Source organism: Balaenoptera acutorostrata, chromosome 2, assembly GCF_949987535.1.
Source record: "Balaenoptera acutorostrata chromosome 2, mBalAcu1.1, whole genome shotgun sequence".
Lineage (NCBI taxonomy): Eukaryota > Metazoa > Chordata > Mammalia > Artiodactyla > Balaenopteridae > Balaenoptera > Balaenoptera acutorostrata.
The window spans coordinates 79,927,040-79,943,393 of NC_080065.1; the positions used below are offsets into that span (position 1 = coordinate 79,927,040).

Sequence of the window (16,354 nt, forward strand, 5' to 3'; positions counted from 1 at the left end):
CGTATAGTTGGTACTCAATAAATATATCACAGAGCAAAGTCACTTAAAGAATCTTTCAATTCAGATTATCCTAGTGTATAGAATGATTCAAAATTAATTTGGAATCCTGACAGCACCTATCAATTTGAGTCTGCGGAACAGTACCAAAATGAACAAGTACCATGTACTTTTTATAAATGGAAACAGTTTTAAATATGCATTTCTTATAAATTACCACAGTTAGTGGCAATAATAGTAGTTTGGATGATGAATGACCTTTAATGAATTTACTCACAAAAGGATATTGAGGAATATATTTCATAGTTCATATGACTACTGTATATAGCAGTCCAAATAGGTGTTAGAGTGACATCCAGTCTCTTAAGATATCTTAAAATATTTATGTGTTTACAAACCTCTCAAAACCAAATCAAGTTAAGCAGCTTTCAAAAGGCAAAATTGTGCCTCCGTGAGAAGGAGAAAGAACTGGTTAAAGTTCTGTTCTTCACAGTCTCTTGTTTTCAGTCTGTGAGTGCAGTAGTTTGTAAAAGCAATGAAGATTCCCCTGATTATCACTTTCATGCCTCAAGACAGTTCTTACTCCTCTAGCAGTGTCACTGGATACTCACCCCTGCAAGGTGCTGCGTTTTATACAGCACGCAAGGTTTCACGGAAAGCCTTTTTTCTTCCAAACCAAACCTGTGTTTCTTTAAGTAAAATATTATTTATATGAGACCAAAAAAAAAGTACTGATTATTTTTAGAAAAGATTTTTTTTTTATTTAATGCAGTGAATAGTCAACCTTACCATTGAACTAAACATCTGAAATTTAATAGCATGAAACAGAAATTAGTCATCTGTTAATGGTTGCTATCCAGTGGGTACATCTGAGGTGTTAGAATATCAGGCTTGTAGACATTTGAGTAGACAATGTCAGCACGGAACACAAATCTCACACAGAGTATAATCAAAAGTTATTTCAAACAAATTATTCCATCAGTAAACTTCCTGTAGCAACATCAACTTCATGAAGTATTACATCTGTCTTAACAACAAACGATGATGGTATGTGGATGTAAGCATGTCATTATAAACGTGATGCGCTAAATAGAGCATATTGAGGTCAAAGCCTTTCTGTAGAAAGGGAATTTAATTGACATTCTTTCAAGCATAGTGTATAAACAGATCAAAATAGTTTTATCATAAGAAACAGTATTTAACAACATAGCTTTAAAATAAAAATACTTTAAAAATCAACTTTGATGAGATTAAATTTATTTTTAAAGAATCTTCCTATAGAGTGAAATATATATTTCTCGCTTCTGGTTTTTCTACATTTTTCCAGCATGACCGCCACCTTCACCCTATCCCAGTCCATTGTTAATAAAGTAGTGCAAAACACTGCAGCAATTTCAACCAAGCTTAATCCCCTACCAAGTCAGGGAAGTAAGACATTCTCACCAAATTCTGTCTCTCTAGAGGTATACTCCCTTGATATACCAGGAAGTTAGGTACAAAAACTACATGAGAGTCGGGAATGCAATTTTTAAGTATAGATTCTATGGTAAGTAGTGAAACATTTTCAGAGGCAAACTCCCCTTCCCCATAAGCAGTTTATTTTACAAAATAGGTTTTCATGCATTCATATTTTAAAGAATGATTTTTTTTCTATAAATGAATGGTAATGAAACACTGGCATATCACTTAGCACACTGCATTCTCCTCTACGTTAAAATTCACACTAATAACAAAAATCATAATATGCATATTAAAGCAGTTCAGTAACCTAATAACAAAGTAGATACATTTTTTTTTTCTGTGAGAACACTTGAGTATTAAATAGTTTTAGATGCACAGAGGCATAATCTGACACCAAAGGCAATGTGGATTTAATTTGCTAGATTTTTGACGACTGAACTGGGTTGCTAATTTGCTAACTTGGCACAAATTAATAGTGATTGGTATAAAAATCCTTATAGGCAATCATCATTTATAAACCTGGCAGTATTTTTTGTGTAGTCCTGTAGAGATTTTAAGGTTTTAGATGGAATGATAGAAGATTTGGAAATTTTCTTTGTAGGATTTCAGTGTGTGGAAGATTCTCTTGAGGAGGTGAATATACCTTCACTCTTTAGCTTAAAGAAGTCAGCCTAGTCATATCTATCTAAATAATTTGCACAGGAATGAATATCAGGATCCGAATCTATGTTAAGTTGAAATGCATCTGTTCCATTATTTAGGCTCTGGGATCCCTCCTCCCTTTTGAAATGTATAAAACATAGAAAACTGTAATGGATTATTTTTCAGATAAAAAATAGTCACATTAAAAAAAACTTTAAAATCAAATTGACATTTACATTTTATGTAGATTTAATCAGAGCACAGCTGAGCATTTAATATTCTAGTTCTTACACTTGTAATTAGAGAAATGTGTATCTCCCAATGTTACCATTCTTACATTTGTTGTTCCAATGTGTTATATTATTATGCACAGCTAACAAGGTTTTCACGCAGCAATAGCTAAACCTTTATCAAATTGATTCTGTACAATGGAAGTATATTTTCAAAGACATATGCCTTTGTACACTATTTACAAATTCTCTCAATCATGGTAAAATGGCAAAATAAATAAAAAACAGAAAGAAAAGGAAATGCGGCTCAGGCTGAAGGCTTTTCCTTTTATCTTCCTAAACAGATGCTGGTCTCCTCAGTGCTGGGAGCTGGCTAGCCAAGATTGTTTTTCTTCCTTTTACATGGGCTATGAGAAGGATCTGGTTTCAGTTCTTGGTATTGCACCTGTTTAAACAGAGTTCAGAGAAAGGCTGGTCAGGTGGCCACTTTCTGGCAAAGGAAGGGAAAGCAAAGGAATTCAGAGACTATGCTTGGGGGAAAAGAAAGTACTCGCCTTGGAAGCTGTATGCAATCTACAGCTGGGATGCAGAAAACAATAGAATGATAGAGCAAAGAGTCAAGGGAAATCTTGCCAGAATCTACATGAGAGCCCTGATGTGAACTTTGGTAACAGGCTGAGGTCTCTATTGCCCATACCCAACTAACATTAAAAGCAGAACCATCTCCATCTATTTTGAAGGGCCGAATAATGGTTCTCTATAATTTATTGTGTGCTTGTTTAATATAAGCTTCATCTCCATCCAGCCCACTCTCATGTCTGATACCAAATCAAAAACTCTGCTGAAACAAAGGAAAAAGATATTGCTGCAACCCAGCTTCAATAGTTTGATAAAAACATTTCTCATTTTACTCTGAAAATATTTATTGATCAATGGGCATTAATTAACCTCCAAGGCTTTCAAAGGATTGAGATATGCCCCAGTTCTCAAAACTCAGTTACTCTTTCCCCCTTCACTGATCTCTGAAACAGACATCTTTAAAGCTCACTTAATTCATGCAGTTTATTTAAGGAAGTGTTTTTCTCAATGTCTGCTGGCATACTTTGCTTTCATCATCTAATATTCCTAATTCCTCCTTCAGGTGATGGTGACTTCCCTTCACAAACTCCAGCTGAACCTTGGGGGAGGATTGTCCCCCTGACATCCTGGTAGGTTCTCTATGCAGTGCCCTCTCATTCCCCAATCTTCTCTATAAGTTCTTCTTGGATAACACCCCAACTGGGCTAATTCCTGAATGGCAAAATCTTCTACAGGCTTTATTAGCTTTACTTAGCTCTTCTAAAACCTTCAAAATTAAATGGATATAAAAGTTAAAACCCAATGCCACACTACATTAAAATGATACAGGCATACCTTAGAGATATTGCATGTTTGTTTCCAGGCCACCGCAGTAAAGCAAATATTGCAATAAAGCAAGTCACATGAATATTTTGGTTTCCCAGTGCATATGAAAGTTCTGTTTATGGTATACTGAAGTCTATTAAGTGTGCAATAGCATTATATCTAAAACAGCAATACCTTAATTTAAAAGTGCTTTATTGCTAAGAAATGCTAACCATTATCTGAGCTTTCAGCAAGTATTAATTTTTTTACAGTAGTAACATGAGTGATCAATGATCATAGGCCACCATAACAAATATAATAATAATGAAAAAGTTCAAAACGTTTCAAGAATTACCAAAATGTGACACAGAGACCCAGAGTGAGCAAATGCTGTTGGAAAAATTGTTCCAATAGACTTGCTCAATGCGGGGTTGCCACAAACCTTCAACGTGTTAAAAAAAAAAAAAAAAAAAATATCAGTGAAGCACGATAAAATGAGCTATGCCTGTAGTTATAATAATGAAACCTACATACCACTTGCACATCTGAAGGGACTCTGGAAAGGAAGTCAAGTAGTTCATTATTATCAATTGCATATGGACTCCGCAGCTTTTTTGTAAATTTATTGATGCCTGAAAAAGTGATAGATCAAACATTATTGAAATCTATAAAGTTTGGAGTTCAAATACACATTTCTGGCAAAAGTGTTGTGGTGATTTGAAGATCTAGATTAAGCTGCCTTTATTTCAGCCTTGACTGAATGAACCAGTAAACCCAGTTTTCTCCCTCCCTTCCTTCTGCCTGCCTGCCTTCCTCCTTCCTTCCTTCCTTCCTTCCTTTCTCCCTCCCTCTCTCTTTCCCTCCTTCTTTCCACCTTCCCAACTCCATGGCTGCTCTGTTTTTCTCTTTGTACTTCAGTGGCTTCTTCCCAGCAGGAAAGCCTTTCTATTTGGGAAACAAAAGGCACCTGGCAAGAATGATCAATGACCTATCTTGCCTTTCCCCTCAGTGTTACAATACTTAGAAGCTTAGCTTTAATGTTTCATCTGTGATAAAACTTGTCTCCCTGCATTCTGGATTGGGATTGTTTTTAAGGCAAGAAATCTGACTTACTGGTTCCCCCTTTTCAAAAGATACACTTTTTTTTTTCAGTGGTGGGGAGGTGGTGTTATTATGCAAACTAACCTGGGTTTTTGCTTTATTTGTTTTAATTTCAAAATGACCTGGAATTAGGAAGGGTTTACCACCAGCTTTAAAAAAAATAAAAAGCTTTGAAGATGGTGACATATAAGGATCCCAAACACATCTCTTCCCACCAACATGCTGGATCTACAGCTACATATGGAACAGCTACCTCTGAAAATAACCTAAAAATTGGCTGAGTGAGTCTACACACTGGCAATCATGAGAAGGCCCGCATCGAAGCAGGTAGGAGAGGCAGGGACACAACCACACCATAAACCCCACCCCTAGCCTGAGAACCCACAATCAGGAGGGACTTCTCTCTGAGGAGTGAGGGTTTGAACCCCAAATCAGGCTTCCCCAACTTTTAAGAATTGCACCTGGAGAGATGAGCCCCCAAAACATCAAGATTTTTTTTTCTTTTTCTAGTTTTGAGAAATAATTGACATACAAGTTTAAGGTATACAGCATGATAGTTTGATGTACACATACAGTGAAATGATTACCACAGTAGGTTTAGCTAATATCTATCATCTCGTATAGATAAAAGAAAAAACTTTTTTCTCTTTTTCTGTGAGTTTGATGTTTGGGCTTTTGAGGGGTTTTATTTTTGTTTTGTTTTTTTTTCCAATTCCACATATAAGTGAAATCATACAGTGTTTGTTTTTCTCTGACTTATTTCACTAACATAACACCTTCAAGGGCCATTCATGTTGTTGCAAATGGCAGGATTTCCTTGTTTTTTTATGGCTGAATAATATTTCATTATATACCACTTCTTTATCCATTCATTCATCCATCAGTGGACACTTAGATTGTTTCCATGTCTTGGTTATTGTAAATAATGCTGCTATGAACATGGGGGTGCAGATATCTTTTGGAGTTAGTCTTTTTGTTTCCCTTGGATAAATTCCCAGAAGTGTAATTGCTGGATCATATGGTAGTTCTATATTTATATTTTTAAGGCGTCTCCATACTGTTCTCCATAGTGGCTGTACCAATTTACATTCCCACCAACAGTGTACAAGGGTTCCCTTTTCTCTGCATCCATACCAGCATTTGTTATCTGTTGTCTTTTTGATGATGGCCACTCTAACAAGCATGAGGTGCTATCTCATTGTGGTTTTAATTTGCATTTCCCCAGTGACTAGGGTTATTGAGCATCTTTTCATGGATCTGTTGGCCATTCATATATCTTCTTTGGAAAAATGTCAATTCAGGTCCCTTGCCCGTTTTTAATTTTTTGTTGTTGTTGTTATTAGATTGTATGAGTTTTTTTTTTTTTAATTATTATTTATTTATTTATTTATTTATTTATTTGGCGTGTTGGGTCTTCGTTTCTGTGCGAGGGCTTCCTCTAGTTGCGGCAAGCGGGGGCCATTCCTCATTGCGGTGCGCGGGCCTCTCACTATCGCGGCCTCTTTTGTTGCGGAGCACAGGCTCCAGACGCGCAGGCTCAGTAGTTGTGGCTCACGGGCCTAGTTGCTCCGCGGCATGTGGGATCTTCCCAAACCAGGGCTCGAACCCGTGTCCCCTGCATTAGCAGGCAGATTCTCAACCACTGCGCCACCAGGGAAGCCCAAGATTGTATGAGTTTTTTATATATGTTGGATATTAGCCCCTTATCAGATATATGGTTTGCAAATATTTTTTCCCATTCTGTAGATTGTCTTTTCACTTTGTTAATGGTTTTTTTTTTGCTATGCAGAAGCTTTTTGGCTTGATACAGTCCCACTTGTTTATTTTTAATTTTGTTGGTTGTGTTTTAGGTGTGATTTTCAAAAAATCATTACCAAGACCCATGTCAAAGAACTTTTTAAAAAATGTTTTCTTCTAGAACTTTCATGGTTTCAGGTCTTACAATCCATTTCAAGTTATTTTTTGTGATTGGTGTAACATAGGGGTCAAGTTTCATTCTTTTACATGTGACTATCCAGTTTTCCTAGCACCATTTATTGAAAAGACTATCTTTTCTCATTGAGTATTCTCGGCTCCCTTGTCAAATATTAATTTACCATATATGCTTGGGTTTATATCTGGGCTCTCAATTCTGTTCTATTAGTCTGTCTCTAAGCATCTAGCTTCAAAAACCAACTTGTGTATTCAGACTCACCCTCCCCAGGGCCCAGCATGGAAGCAGCTGATCCAGGGGCAACCAGATTTTGTGTGGGGAAGGATCACTTGCTTGTCATGAGGGGAAGGCATCTGATGCGAAACATATTCAGGGGCCTACCTGGGTACTCTTCAGGGACAGAGACTGGCAGCCACCATCTTTTTGTTCTTTCCTGGCAGGAACCATCTCTCCCCAACTGCCTCGGTCCAGCCATTTGGTACCATCTTCATGCTCTCCCTCTGCCATGTTCCAGAGCACCAGTATCTCCCCGAAGGGAGCTTTCACACACATCTGGTGCCTGAGATTTTACATCTATGAGGCAGTTCGAGATGGTGTCCTAGGACGATCGTGAACTCACCTCTTCCCACGGACACACCGACTCTACAGCTACATATGGAACAATTTCCGGTAAAAAAACAACAACAACAACAACAAACCCCCCCTCTGAAAACTAGCTGAGCACCTCCTTAATGTGGGGCAAATGAGAAAAAGGCTACATTCAAGTGGATAGGAGATGCTGAGAAACAATCTCGCCATAAACCCCACCCCCAGTGCAGCTTCCCACCATCAGGAGGAAACTCACAAACCCGGAGCTTCTCCCTGAGTAGCCAAGAGTTTGTACACCACATAAGGCACCTCAACTTTTAAGACCTGCACCTGAGAGTTGAGCCCCCAAGGCATCTGGCTTTGAAAATCAATGGGCTTGCATCCATGAGACCCAAAGTGCTATAGTGAAAGGAGAATTGCTCTTAAAGAGCTCGTGAGCACTCACTCACCCCAGGGCCCAGCACAGAGGCAGCTGTTTGAAAGGTGCCCAGGTTTTCTGTGAAGAAAATTCATTTCCTAATCTTAAAGAGTTAGCCGGAGAGGCAGGGGCCTGCTGGGATACTCTCTGGGGACAGAAGCTGGTGGGCCCCATTTTTGAGCTCTCCTTCTACTGCGCTTCAGAGCACCAGTATCTCCTGGAGGGAAGCTTTTACCCACATCTCGTGTTCTGGGTTTTGTGGCTGCCACCAGGGGGTACCCCTTGATTGCTTGGCTCTGGAGGCCAGGGGACTGGTGCTCCTGGGTCCCCTGGAGCTGTAACATTCAAGAGACAGTTCTTGGCAGGCTACCACCCCCAGGGCACTGGACAGACAGCAGACTGAAACACACCCCAGTCTTTCCAAGAAAGAGCCCTGTTTGCTTGTCCAGGAGCTTTGGCCTGAGGGGCAGGAATCTGCTCTGGCACACTTCTAGGAGCCTATGGAAGTGTTCTCAGGGAACAGAGGCCAACAGAGGCTGGTGGATGCAATCTTTGCATTCTCTCTCTGCCTTGCTCTAGCTTGCCAGTATCTCCCAGAACCTTGGCTGGTGCCCCAATTTTTGCAACTGCTCTCAGGAGACACCTCTACATTGCCTAGTTCTGGTGGCCAGAAGGGCTTATGTTTGCAGGTCCCAAAGGACTGTAACCAATAGAGAAAGAGGTCTTAAACAGCTACCACCCTCAGGGCACAGCAAGAAGTAACAGACCAAGGAGCTCAGTCTCTCTGTGAAACGGGCCTATAATTTTATCACGGCAGGCTTCTAATTAAACACACATCTAAGGGCTGACTGTAAACCCTTCCAGACACCTCAGAGGGGAGCTCTTACACATGTCTGGTGCCCCAGTTTTTGCAGCTGCCACCCAGGGGATGCCCCTTGACTGCCTGACTCTGGTGGTCAGGGGAGCTGGTGTTCCTGAGTCTCACAGGAATGTAACAATCAAGAGATAGTTCTCTGTAAGGTACCACCACCAGGGCACTGCACAAACAGGAGACTGAAACACACCCCAGTCTTTCTATGAAAGAGGGCTATTTGCTTGTCCTGGAGCTTTGGCCTGAGGGGCAGCTTTCAGGTTTGGCACACATCTAGGGGCCTGTGCAGGTGCTCTCAGGGGCCACAGGCCAGGGGATGCTATCTTTGCACTCTCCCTCTGCTTCACCACAGCTCATCAGTATCTCCCAGAAAGGAGCTTATAAACTCATCCAAAGCCCTGATTTTTATGACTGTCACCCAGGGGACACCTCCAGATCATCTGTCTCTGGTGGCCAGCTGGGCTTACACTTGCAATCCCACTGTATATATCTGCATAATTTAAAAGCTGCTGCCTAAGGGAATGACTTTCAATTAGCCTGAATCTAGGTGCTGCCTGAGAGCCTCCTGTTTGAGACACTGACAGGTCTTCACACATCCTCAACTACTGAGGGCTATTAAAAATAAAATAGGCTCGGACTTCTCTGGTGGCACAGTGGTTAAGAATCCGCCTGCCAATGCAGGGGACATGGGTTCGAGCCCTAGTCCGGGAAGATCCTATATGCCACAGAGCAACTAAGCCCGTGCGCCACAACTACTGATCCTGCACTCTAGAGCCCGCAAGCCACAACTATTGAGCCCGTGTGCCACAACTACTGAAGCCCGCACGCCCTAGAGCCCATGCTCCGCAACAAGAGAAGCCACTGCTCTCCGCAACTAGAGAAAGCCTGCACGCAGCAACGAAAACCCAACACAGTCGAAAATAAATAAATAGAATAGAATAGAATAGGCTGCTTGGACAATTACAAAGGTTTGGGAGACAACTAAGAGCTAAGGCAAGGTTGAATGATAAGGTTCATCTCCTACGCAAGACCACTACTTCAAGACTGGGAGAGGTGGCTCTTTCATATAATGCATAGAAACCAACACAGAGATTCAAGCAAAATGAGGAACATGTTTCAAATGAAAGAACAAGATAAACCTCACGGGAAAAAACCTTAATAAAATGGAGATGTTATTTACCTGGTAAGGAGTTCAAAGTCATGCTCATAAATATGCTCACCAAACTCAGGAGGGTATGGATGAACAAAGTGAGAAGTTCAACCAAGAGATAGAACATATAAGTACCAAATAGAAGTCACAGAGCTGAAGAATAAAATAATTGAACTGAAAAATACACTAGAGGAATTCAACAGCAGACTAGATGAAGAAGAAGAAAGGATCGTTGAAAATCAGAACAGCAAAAAGAAAAAAATGACAAAAAGTGAAGATGGCTTAAGGGACTCATGGGGACAACATCAAGCGTACTAACATTTGCATTATAGGGAGTCCCAGCAGGGGAAGAGAGAGAAAGGGGCAGAAAATGTATTTTAAGAAATAATGGCTGAAAACTTCCCTAATCTGGGGAAGAAAACAGACATACAGATCCAGGAAGCCCAGGGAGTTCCAAATAAGAGAAACCCAAAGAAACCCACATCAAGACAGACATATAATTAAAACGTGAAAAGTTAAGGACAAGAGTCATAAAAGCATCAAGAGAGTAACAACTTGTTATGTACAAGAGAACCCCCAAAAGACTATAAGCAGATTTTTGAGGAGAAACTTTGCAGACTAGAAAGGAATGGCATAATATATTCAAAGTGCTGAAAGAAAAAAGACTTCCAAGCAAGAATACTCTACTCAGCTAAGTTATCCTTAAGAACTGAAAAAGAGTTTTCCAGACAAGCAAAAGCTTAAAGAGTTTATCATTACGAAACTGCCTTATGACAAATGTTAAAGGGACTTCTTTAAGCCAAAAGAAAGTGTGCTATAAGTAGAAAGAAAACACATGCAAGTACAAATGTCACTAGTAAAGGTAAATACATACTAAACGTAGTGGATTAATCATTTATAAAGCTAGTATGGAGATTATACAACAAATATAGTAAAAATAACTATAACTACAATAATTAGTTAAGGGATACACAACAATAAAAAGGTGTAAAATGTAACATATAAAACGGGGGAATAGAGTAAACATTTAGAACTTTCAAATGCGTTCAAACTTAAGTTCTTGGGACTTCCCTGGTGGCGCAGTGGTTAAGAATCCGCCTGCCAATGCAAGGGACACAGGTTCAAGCCCTGATCTGGGAAGATCCCATATGCCACAGAGCAACTAAGCCCGTGTGCCTAGGGCCCATGCTCCACAACAAAGAGAAGCCACCACAATGAGAAGCCCACGCACTGCAACGAAGAGTAGCCCCCACTCGCCACAACTAGAGAGAAAGCACATGTGCAGCAACTAAGACCCAACACAGCTAAAAAAAAAATTGTTTTTTTTTAAATTAAGTTCTTGTACATAAGCCTCGTGGTAACCACAAAATAAGAAAGCAAGAGAAGAAGAAAAGAACAGAGGAACTACAAAACAGCCAGAAAACAATTAACAAAATGGCAGTAAGTACATACCTATCAATAATTACTTTAATGTAAATTAACTAAATTTTCCAATCAAAATACATAAAGTGGCTGAATGGATTAAAAAAAAAAAAAACCAAGACCCTTCTATATTGCTGCCTATGAGAGATTAAGTCAGATGTAAGGACACACACAGACTAAACATGAAGGAATAGAAAAAGATATTCCATGCAAATGGAACCGAAAGAATGCAGGGAAGCTATACTTATATAAGACAAATAGATTTTAAAACAGTGCAAATTGGAAAGGAAGAAGTAAAACTCACTATTTGCAGATGACATGGTTTTTTATATATAGAAAATTCTAAAGACTCCACCAAAAAACTGTTAGAACTAATAAATGAATTCAGTAAAGTTGCAGGATACAAAATCAATATACAAAAATCTGTTGCATTTCTATACACTAACAGTTTACTATCAGAAAGAGAAATTAAAACAATCCCATTTACAATTGCATCAAAAAGAATAAAATACTTAGTAACAAATTTAACTGAGAAGATGAAAGACCTGTACACTGAAAACTGTAAGACACTGAGGAAAGAAATTGAGGAAGACACAAATAAATGGAAAGGTATTCCCTGCTCAAGGATTAAAAGAATTAATATTGTTAAAATGTTCATACTACCCACAGCCATCTTCAGTTTCAATACAATCCCTTTCAAAATTCCAATGGCATTTTTAACAGAAATAGAAACAATCCCAAAATTTGTATGGAACCACAAAAGACCCTGAATTGCAAAGCAATACTAAAACAGAAGAACAAACCTGGAGCCATCATGCTCCCTGATTTCAAACTATATTACAAACCTATAGTAATTAAAATAGTATGGTATTGGCATAAAAACAGGTGACATAGATCAATGGAATAGGATAGAGAGCCCAGAAATAAACCCATGTATATATGGTCAATTAATTTTTTTTTATAAATTTATTTTTGGCTGCATTGGGTCCTCGTTGCTGTGCATGGGCTTTCTCAATTCGTGGTGAGCGGGGGCTACTCTTATTACAGTGTGTGGGCTTCTCATTGCAGTGGCTTTTCTTGTTGTGGAGCACAGGCTCTAGGTGCGCGGGCTCTAGAGCACAGGCTCAGTAGTTGTGGCGCACGGGCTTAGTTGCTCCGCGGCATGTGGGATCCTCCCGGACCAGGGCTCAAACCTGTGTCCCCTGCATTGGCAGGCGGATTCTTAACCACTGCACCACCAGGGAAGTCCCTGGTCAATTAACTTACAACAAAGGAGCCAAGCATATACAATGGGGAAAGGACAGTCTCCTCATTAAATGATGTTGGGAAAATTGGACTGGCACAAGCAAAAGAATGAAGCTGGACCACTATCTTATATCACTTACAAAAATTAATACTCAAAACGGACTAAAACTTGAATGTAAGACCTGAAACCACAAAACTCCTAGAAGAAACTATGGGTGATAACAAAAGTAAAAATAAGTGGGACTGCGTCCAGCTAAAAAGCTTCTGCACAGCAAAGAAAACCATCAACAAAATGAAAAGGCAACCTACAGAATTGGAGAAAATATTCGCAAATCATATCTGATAAGGGGCTAATATCCAAAATATATTAAAAACTTATACAACTCAATTGTCAAAAACAATTAAAAAATGGGCAGAGGATCTGAATAGCCATTTTTCCAAAGAAGACAGATGGCCAACGGATACATGAAAAGATGCTCAATATCACTAATCATCAGGGAAATGCAAATCCAAACCACAATGAGATGTCACCTCACACCTGTCAGAATCGCTGTATCATCAAAAAGTCTATAAATAACAAATGTTGGGGAGGGTGTGGAGAAAAGGGACCCCTTGTGCACTGCTGGTGGGAATGTAAATCAGTGCAACCACTACGGAAAAAGGTATGGAGGTTCCTCAAAAAATTAAAAATAAAACTACCACTATGATCCTGTAATTTCACTTCTGGGTATTTATCTGAAGAAAACAAAAACACTAATTCAAAAATACATGTGCACCCCCATGTTCATTCAGCATTATTTATAATAGCAAAGACATGGAAACAACCTAAGTGTCCATTGACGGATGAATGGGTAAAGAAGTTGTGGTGTATATATGCACAATGGAATATTATTCAGCCATAAAAAAGTTTGAAATCTTCCCATTTGTGATAACATGCACTGACCTCAAGGGCATTCGTTATACTAAGTGAAATACGTCAGACAGAGAAAGACACATACTGTGTATGATTTCACTTATATGTGGAATCCTTAAAAAAAACAAAAACAAAAATCAAGCTCATAGATACAGAGAACAGCCTGGTGGTTACCAGAGGTGGAGGAGTGGGAGGTGGGTGAAGGAGTCAAAAGGTACAAATTTCCAGCAATAAAATGTCATGGGGATATAACGTACAGCATGGTGACTATAGTTAATAATACTGTATTGCACGTTTGAAAGTGGCTAAAAGAGTAGATCTTGAAAGTTCTCATCACAAGAAAGAAAATATGTTTCCATTTCTACATTTCTGGCATTGAGATTTTTAGAAACCAATTTTCCTTTTAAATTATAAGAAATTTAAATTTAAGGCTTGCAAAAGATGCTACTGTAATTGACTTACTTGGATCACTTCTTGGATTAAAATGGCCAAGAACCATTAAAAATGAGCCATACCTACCCATGCTAAATTATTCAACAGTGAATCCTCTGTGCTACCTGAAGAGCAAATGTGGATGAGGGGCAAATACAGATGAATTTGGAGCTATTATACAAAAAAACAAAACAAAACCCCCAAATTTAATGAGGTAGAAATGTCAAAATAATGTATAAAACTAGAAGTACCTATTCTACATATTCTATGGAATAATGTAGAATTTCAATTGGATAAGTCTACTGTTTTACATTTATATTGCACTTAATAAATTACCAAGCATATTCACGTAAAAATACATAAATAAACAGCTTTTTATGAAATCAGAGTGGTAAAAACTGGGTCACAAACTGGAGCATCTTGGCTCTTCTTCAGGGAGTTCAGCAGAATAAACTAATGCAATTATGATTTGGTCCCTGTCTCCCCATGTGAGACTCATGTCTTAAATTTCTATTTAATATTTCAGCAATCACCTACCACTAAAGGAATACTGTTCTTTGTTTTATTTTATTTGACGAAACAAGAGACCCAAACACATTCTCTGCAAATTACGTTTAAGACAGCTTGCCAGTGAGGCCAACCCAGATTACACAGCCAGATGTCTGCCGTGGGCTCCAGTTTCTGAGAACCTGGGGAAAGGAAACCCGAAGTTCCCCACCTATCACAACTGAGATGGCAGGTCTGACCCTAAGTAGGTTAGAGGTAATAAACTGCCACACCTAACGCCCTACCTTAATTCCTTCAATAAAACAGCACCTGTTTTAAATATCAGAGGAAGGAATGAAAGAACATACAATAGCGACGCAAGAACATGGTGGAAATGCCTCTTGTATAGTGAAAGCACTTAGTTGAAACTGTTTCTTTAAATTATAGAAATTAAGGCAGGAAAACATAATCACCCTTCCCTTCACCCTCCACTCCCTACCCAAGATGTAAAGGTAATGATAGTGATGATAAGGGGCAAGAAGGCTTGCTCAGGATATGACAAGATATGCCAAAAAGAATAGCGAAGTAAGGATTTTTAAACTGGAGGGCTTGGAGACATCAGACCCTTTTTCATTTTATTCCAGCATATTTCTTTAAAAGCCTTAAAAAGAAAACAAAACATTCCTTTTCATCTTTTTGCTTTCAGTGTAAGCACATGTGTTCTGAAAACCCATTTTGGTTCTTTGCATTTTGTATAAGTTTAGCAATCTCGGGTGTATGCAGGCCAGGGGCAAGTAGAGAATTTTACTCCTACCCAGTCTTGTTTATAGATCATTAATGTAGTTTTATATGTTAGTTGATCTTGGAGACTGAAAATTGAGTTTTCCAAACAAAGAATTGTGTCAGATAAGAGAAAGAAAGGAAAATAAACCAAAAAAACCCAAACTATGAAGAATGCTGAAAGTACCACCTAAGTAGAGTCTAGGTACATAGGAACTGTTAGCATGAAGCATAATTGCATTAGAAATTAGGACCCCCAAATATCACCTTTAAAGTGGGTTTTTACAGAAGCATTCTTGTTTAGTACACATAAAGCTGGTTTTTTTGTTCCCAAGCAGCCTGCCAATGCCAAGGACCCTTTTCCTGCTTCCTTAAAGGTGACCTCTTAAACAGGCAGCCATATATAGTACCATGTTTACGGACATTTCCGTAAGATAAAGTACCACAGCACAAAAGCACATTGTCCTAAATGCACCATATGGATCAAAATGCCTCTGTTTATGTATAAATGGTGGAAATAAATCAGAGTGATATCTAGACAAAGCTACACTTTGATATATGAAGAATCTGCACAACTACATGTTTATAGTATGATGGAGCCTATGGTGCCAGATAAGAAAAATGCATTTTGCAAATAGACCTAAATCTTTAAACTCTTGTGATTTTTAACTGACCTGTCTCTTTTCATCATGGAATAGCTTCATGACCATAAATACAGGGAACTACTGACAGTATAACTCATCCCTTAAAAATAGTTTGTTCTTAGCAGCTATGACAGTTTAAAAAAAAAAAAAAAAAAGGCTTTACTTACCCCAGAGAAGGACAATGTATCTCAGCGGAATGAAGTACAGGATGACTGTGAACGCACAGAGGGCTACAATGGCCAGCCAGCTTAAGAATGGGACGGTCCAGTTGAAAGTACTGAATGAGAAATTAATACATCAGCAATCTGAGCACTTCTTACTTTTTTCAAACAAAGATGAAAATAAATGTGATTCTGATTCAAAATCTGGACTAAGGATCTAGTAAAGACTGTATTTCTCTCTGGAATAGATGCCAATTGTAATAGGCTATCAGAAGATACAGGTTAGTCATAATCTCAACTTCATGAACACAGGGCCCAGGTACAGGGTGTTGACACCAACCTCTCCAGATTGTCCCAGGTGACTTAAGGGTCTAAAGTCGTCACACTACTTGGGTGACTCCCCGTGGTTTAAAAATCTTTTTCTACTTCTAAAACTAGTACTGAATCTTGTTTTCTCCAAATTTTCATAGAGGAGAATGCCCCTGGGCCTACCATTC

The 16,354-nt window shown here is 38.9% G+C and overlaps 1 protein-coding gene across 13 annotated transcripts in view; it reads right to left on the reverse strand.

Annotated features, from left to right (window-relative positions):
- Positions 1-760: 760 nt before the first annotated feature.
- Positions 761-16,354, reverse strand: part of MCTP1 (multiple C2 and transmembrane domain containing 1) — a 560,962-nt gene continuing 545,368 nt past the window's right edge. For 12 of the 13 annotated variants that reach the window (XM_057541264.1, XM_057541263.1, XM_028162670.2 and 9 more), the window contains 3 exons: positions 15,864-15,973; positions 4,248-4,345; positions 761-2,775 (listed from right to left, as the gene is read on the reverse strand). In XM_057541264.1, coding sequence (XP_057397247.1) covers positions 2,704-2,775; positions 4,248-4,345; positions 15,864-15,973 — 280 coding nt within the window. In that variant the 3' untranslated portion in view covers positions 761-2,703. Of the gene's footprint in view, positions 2,776-4,247; positions 4,346-6,801; positions 7,396-15,863; positions 15,974-16,354 lie in introns of those variants that run through there. The other variant, XM_057541266.1, reaches the window with a different exon arrangement.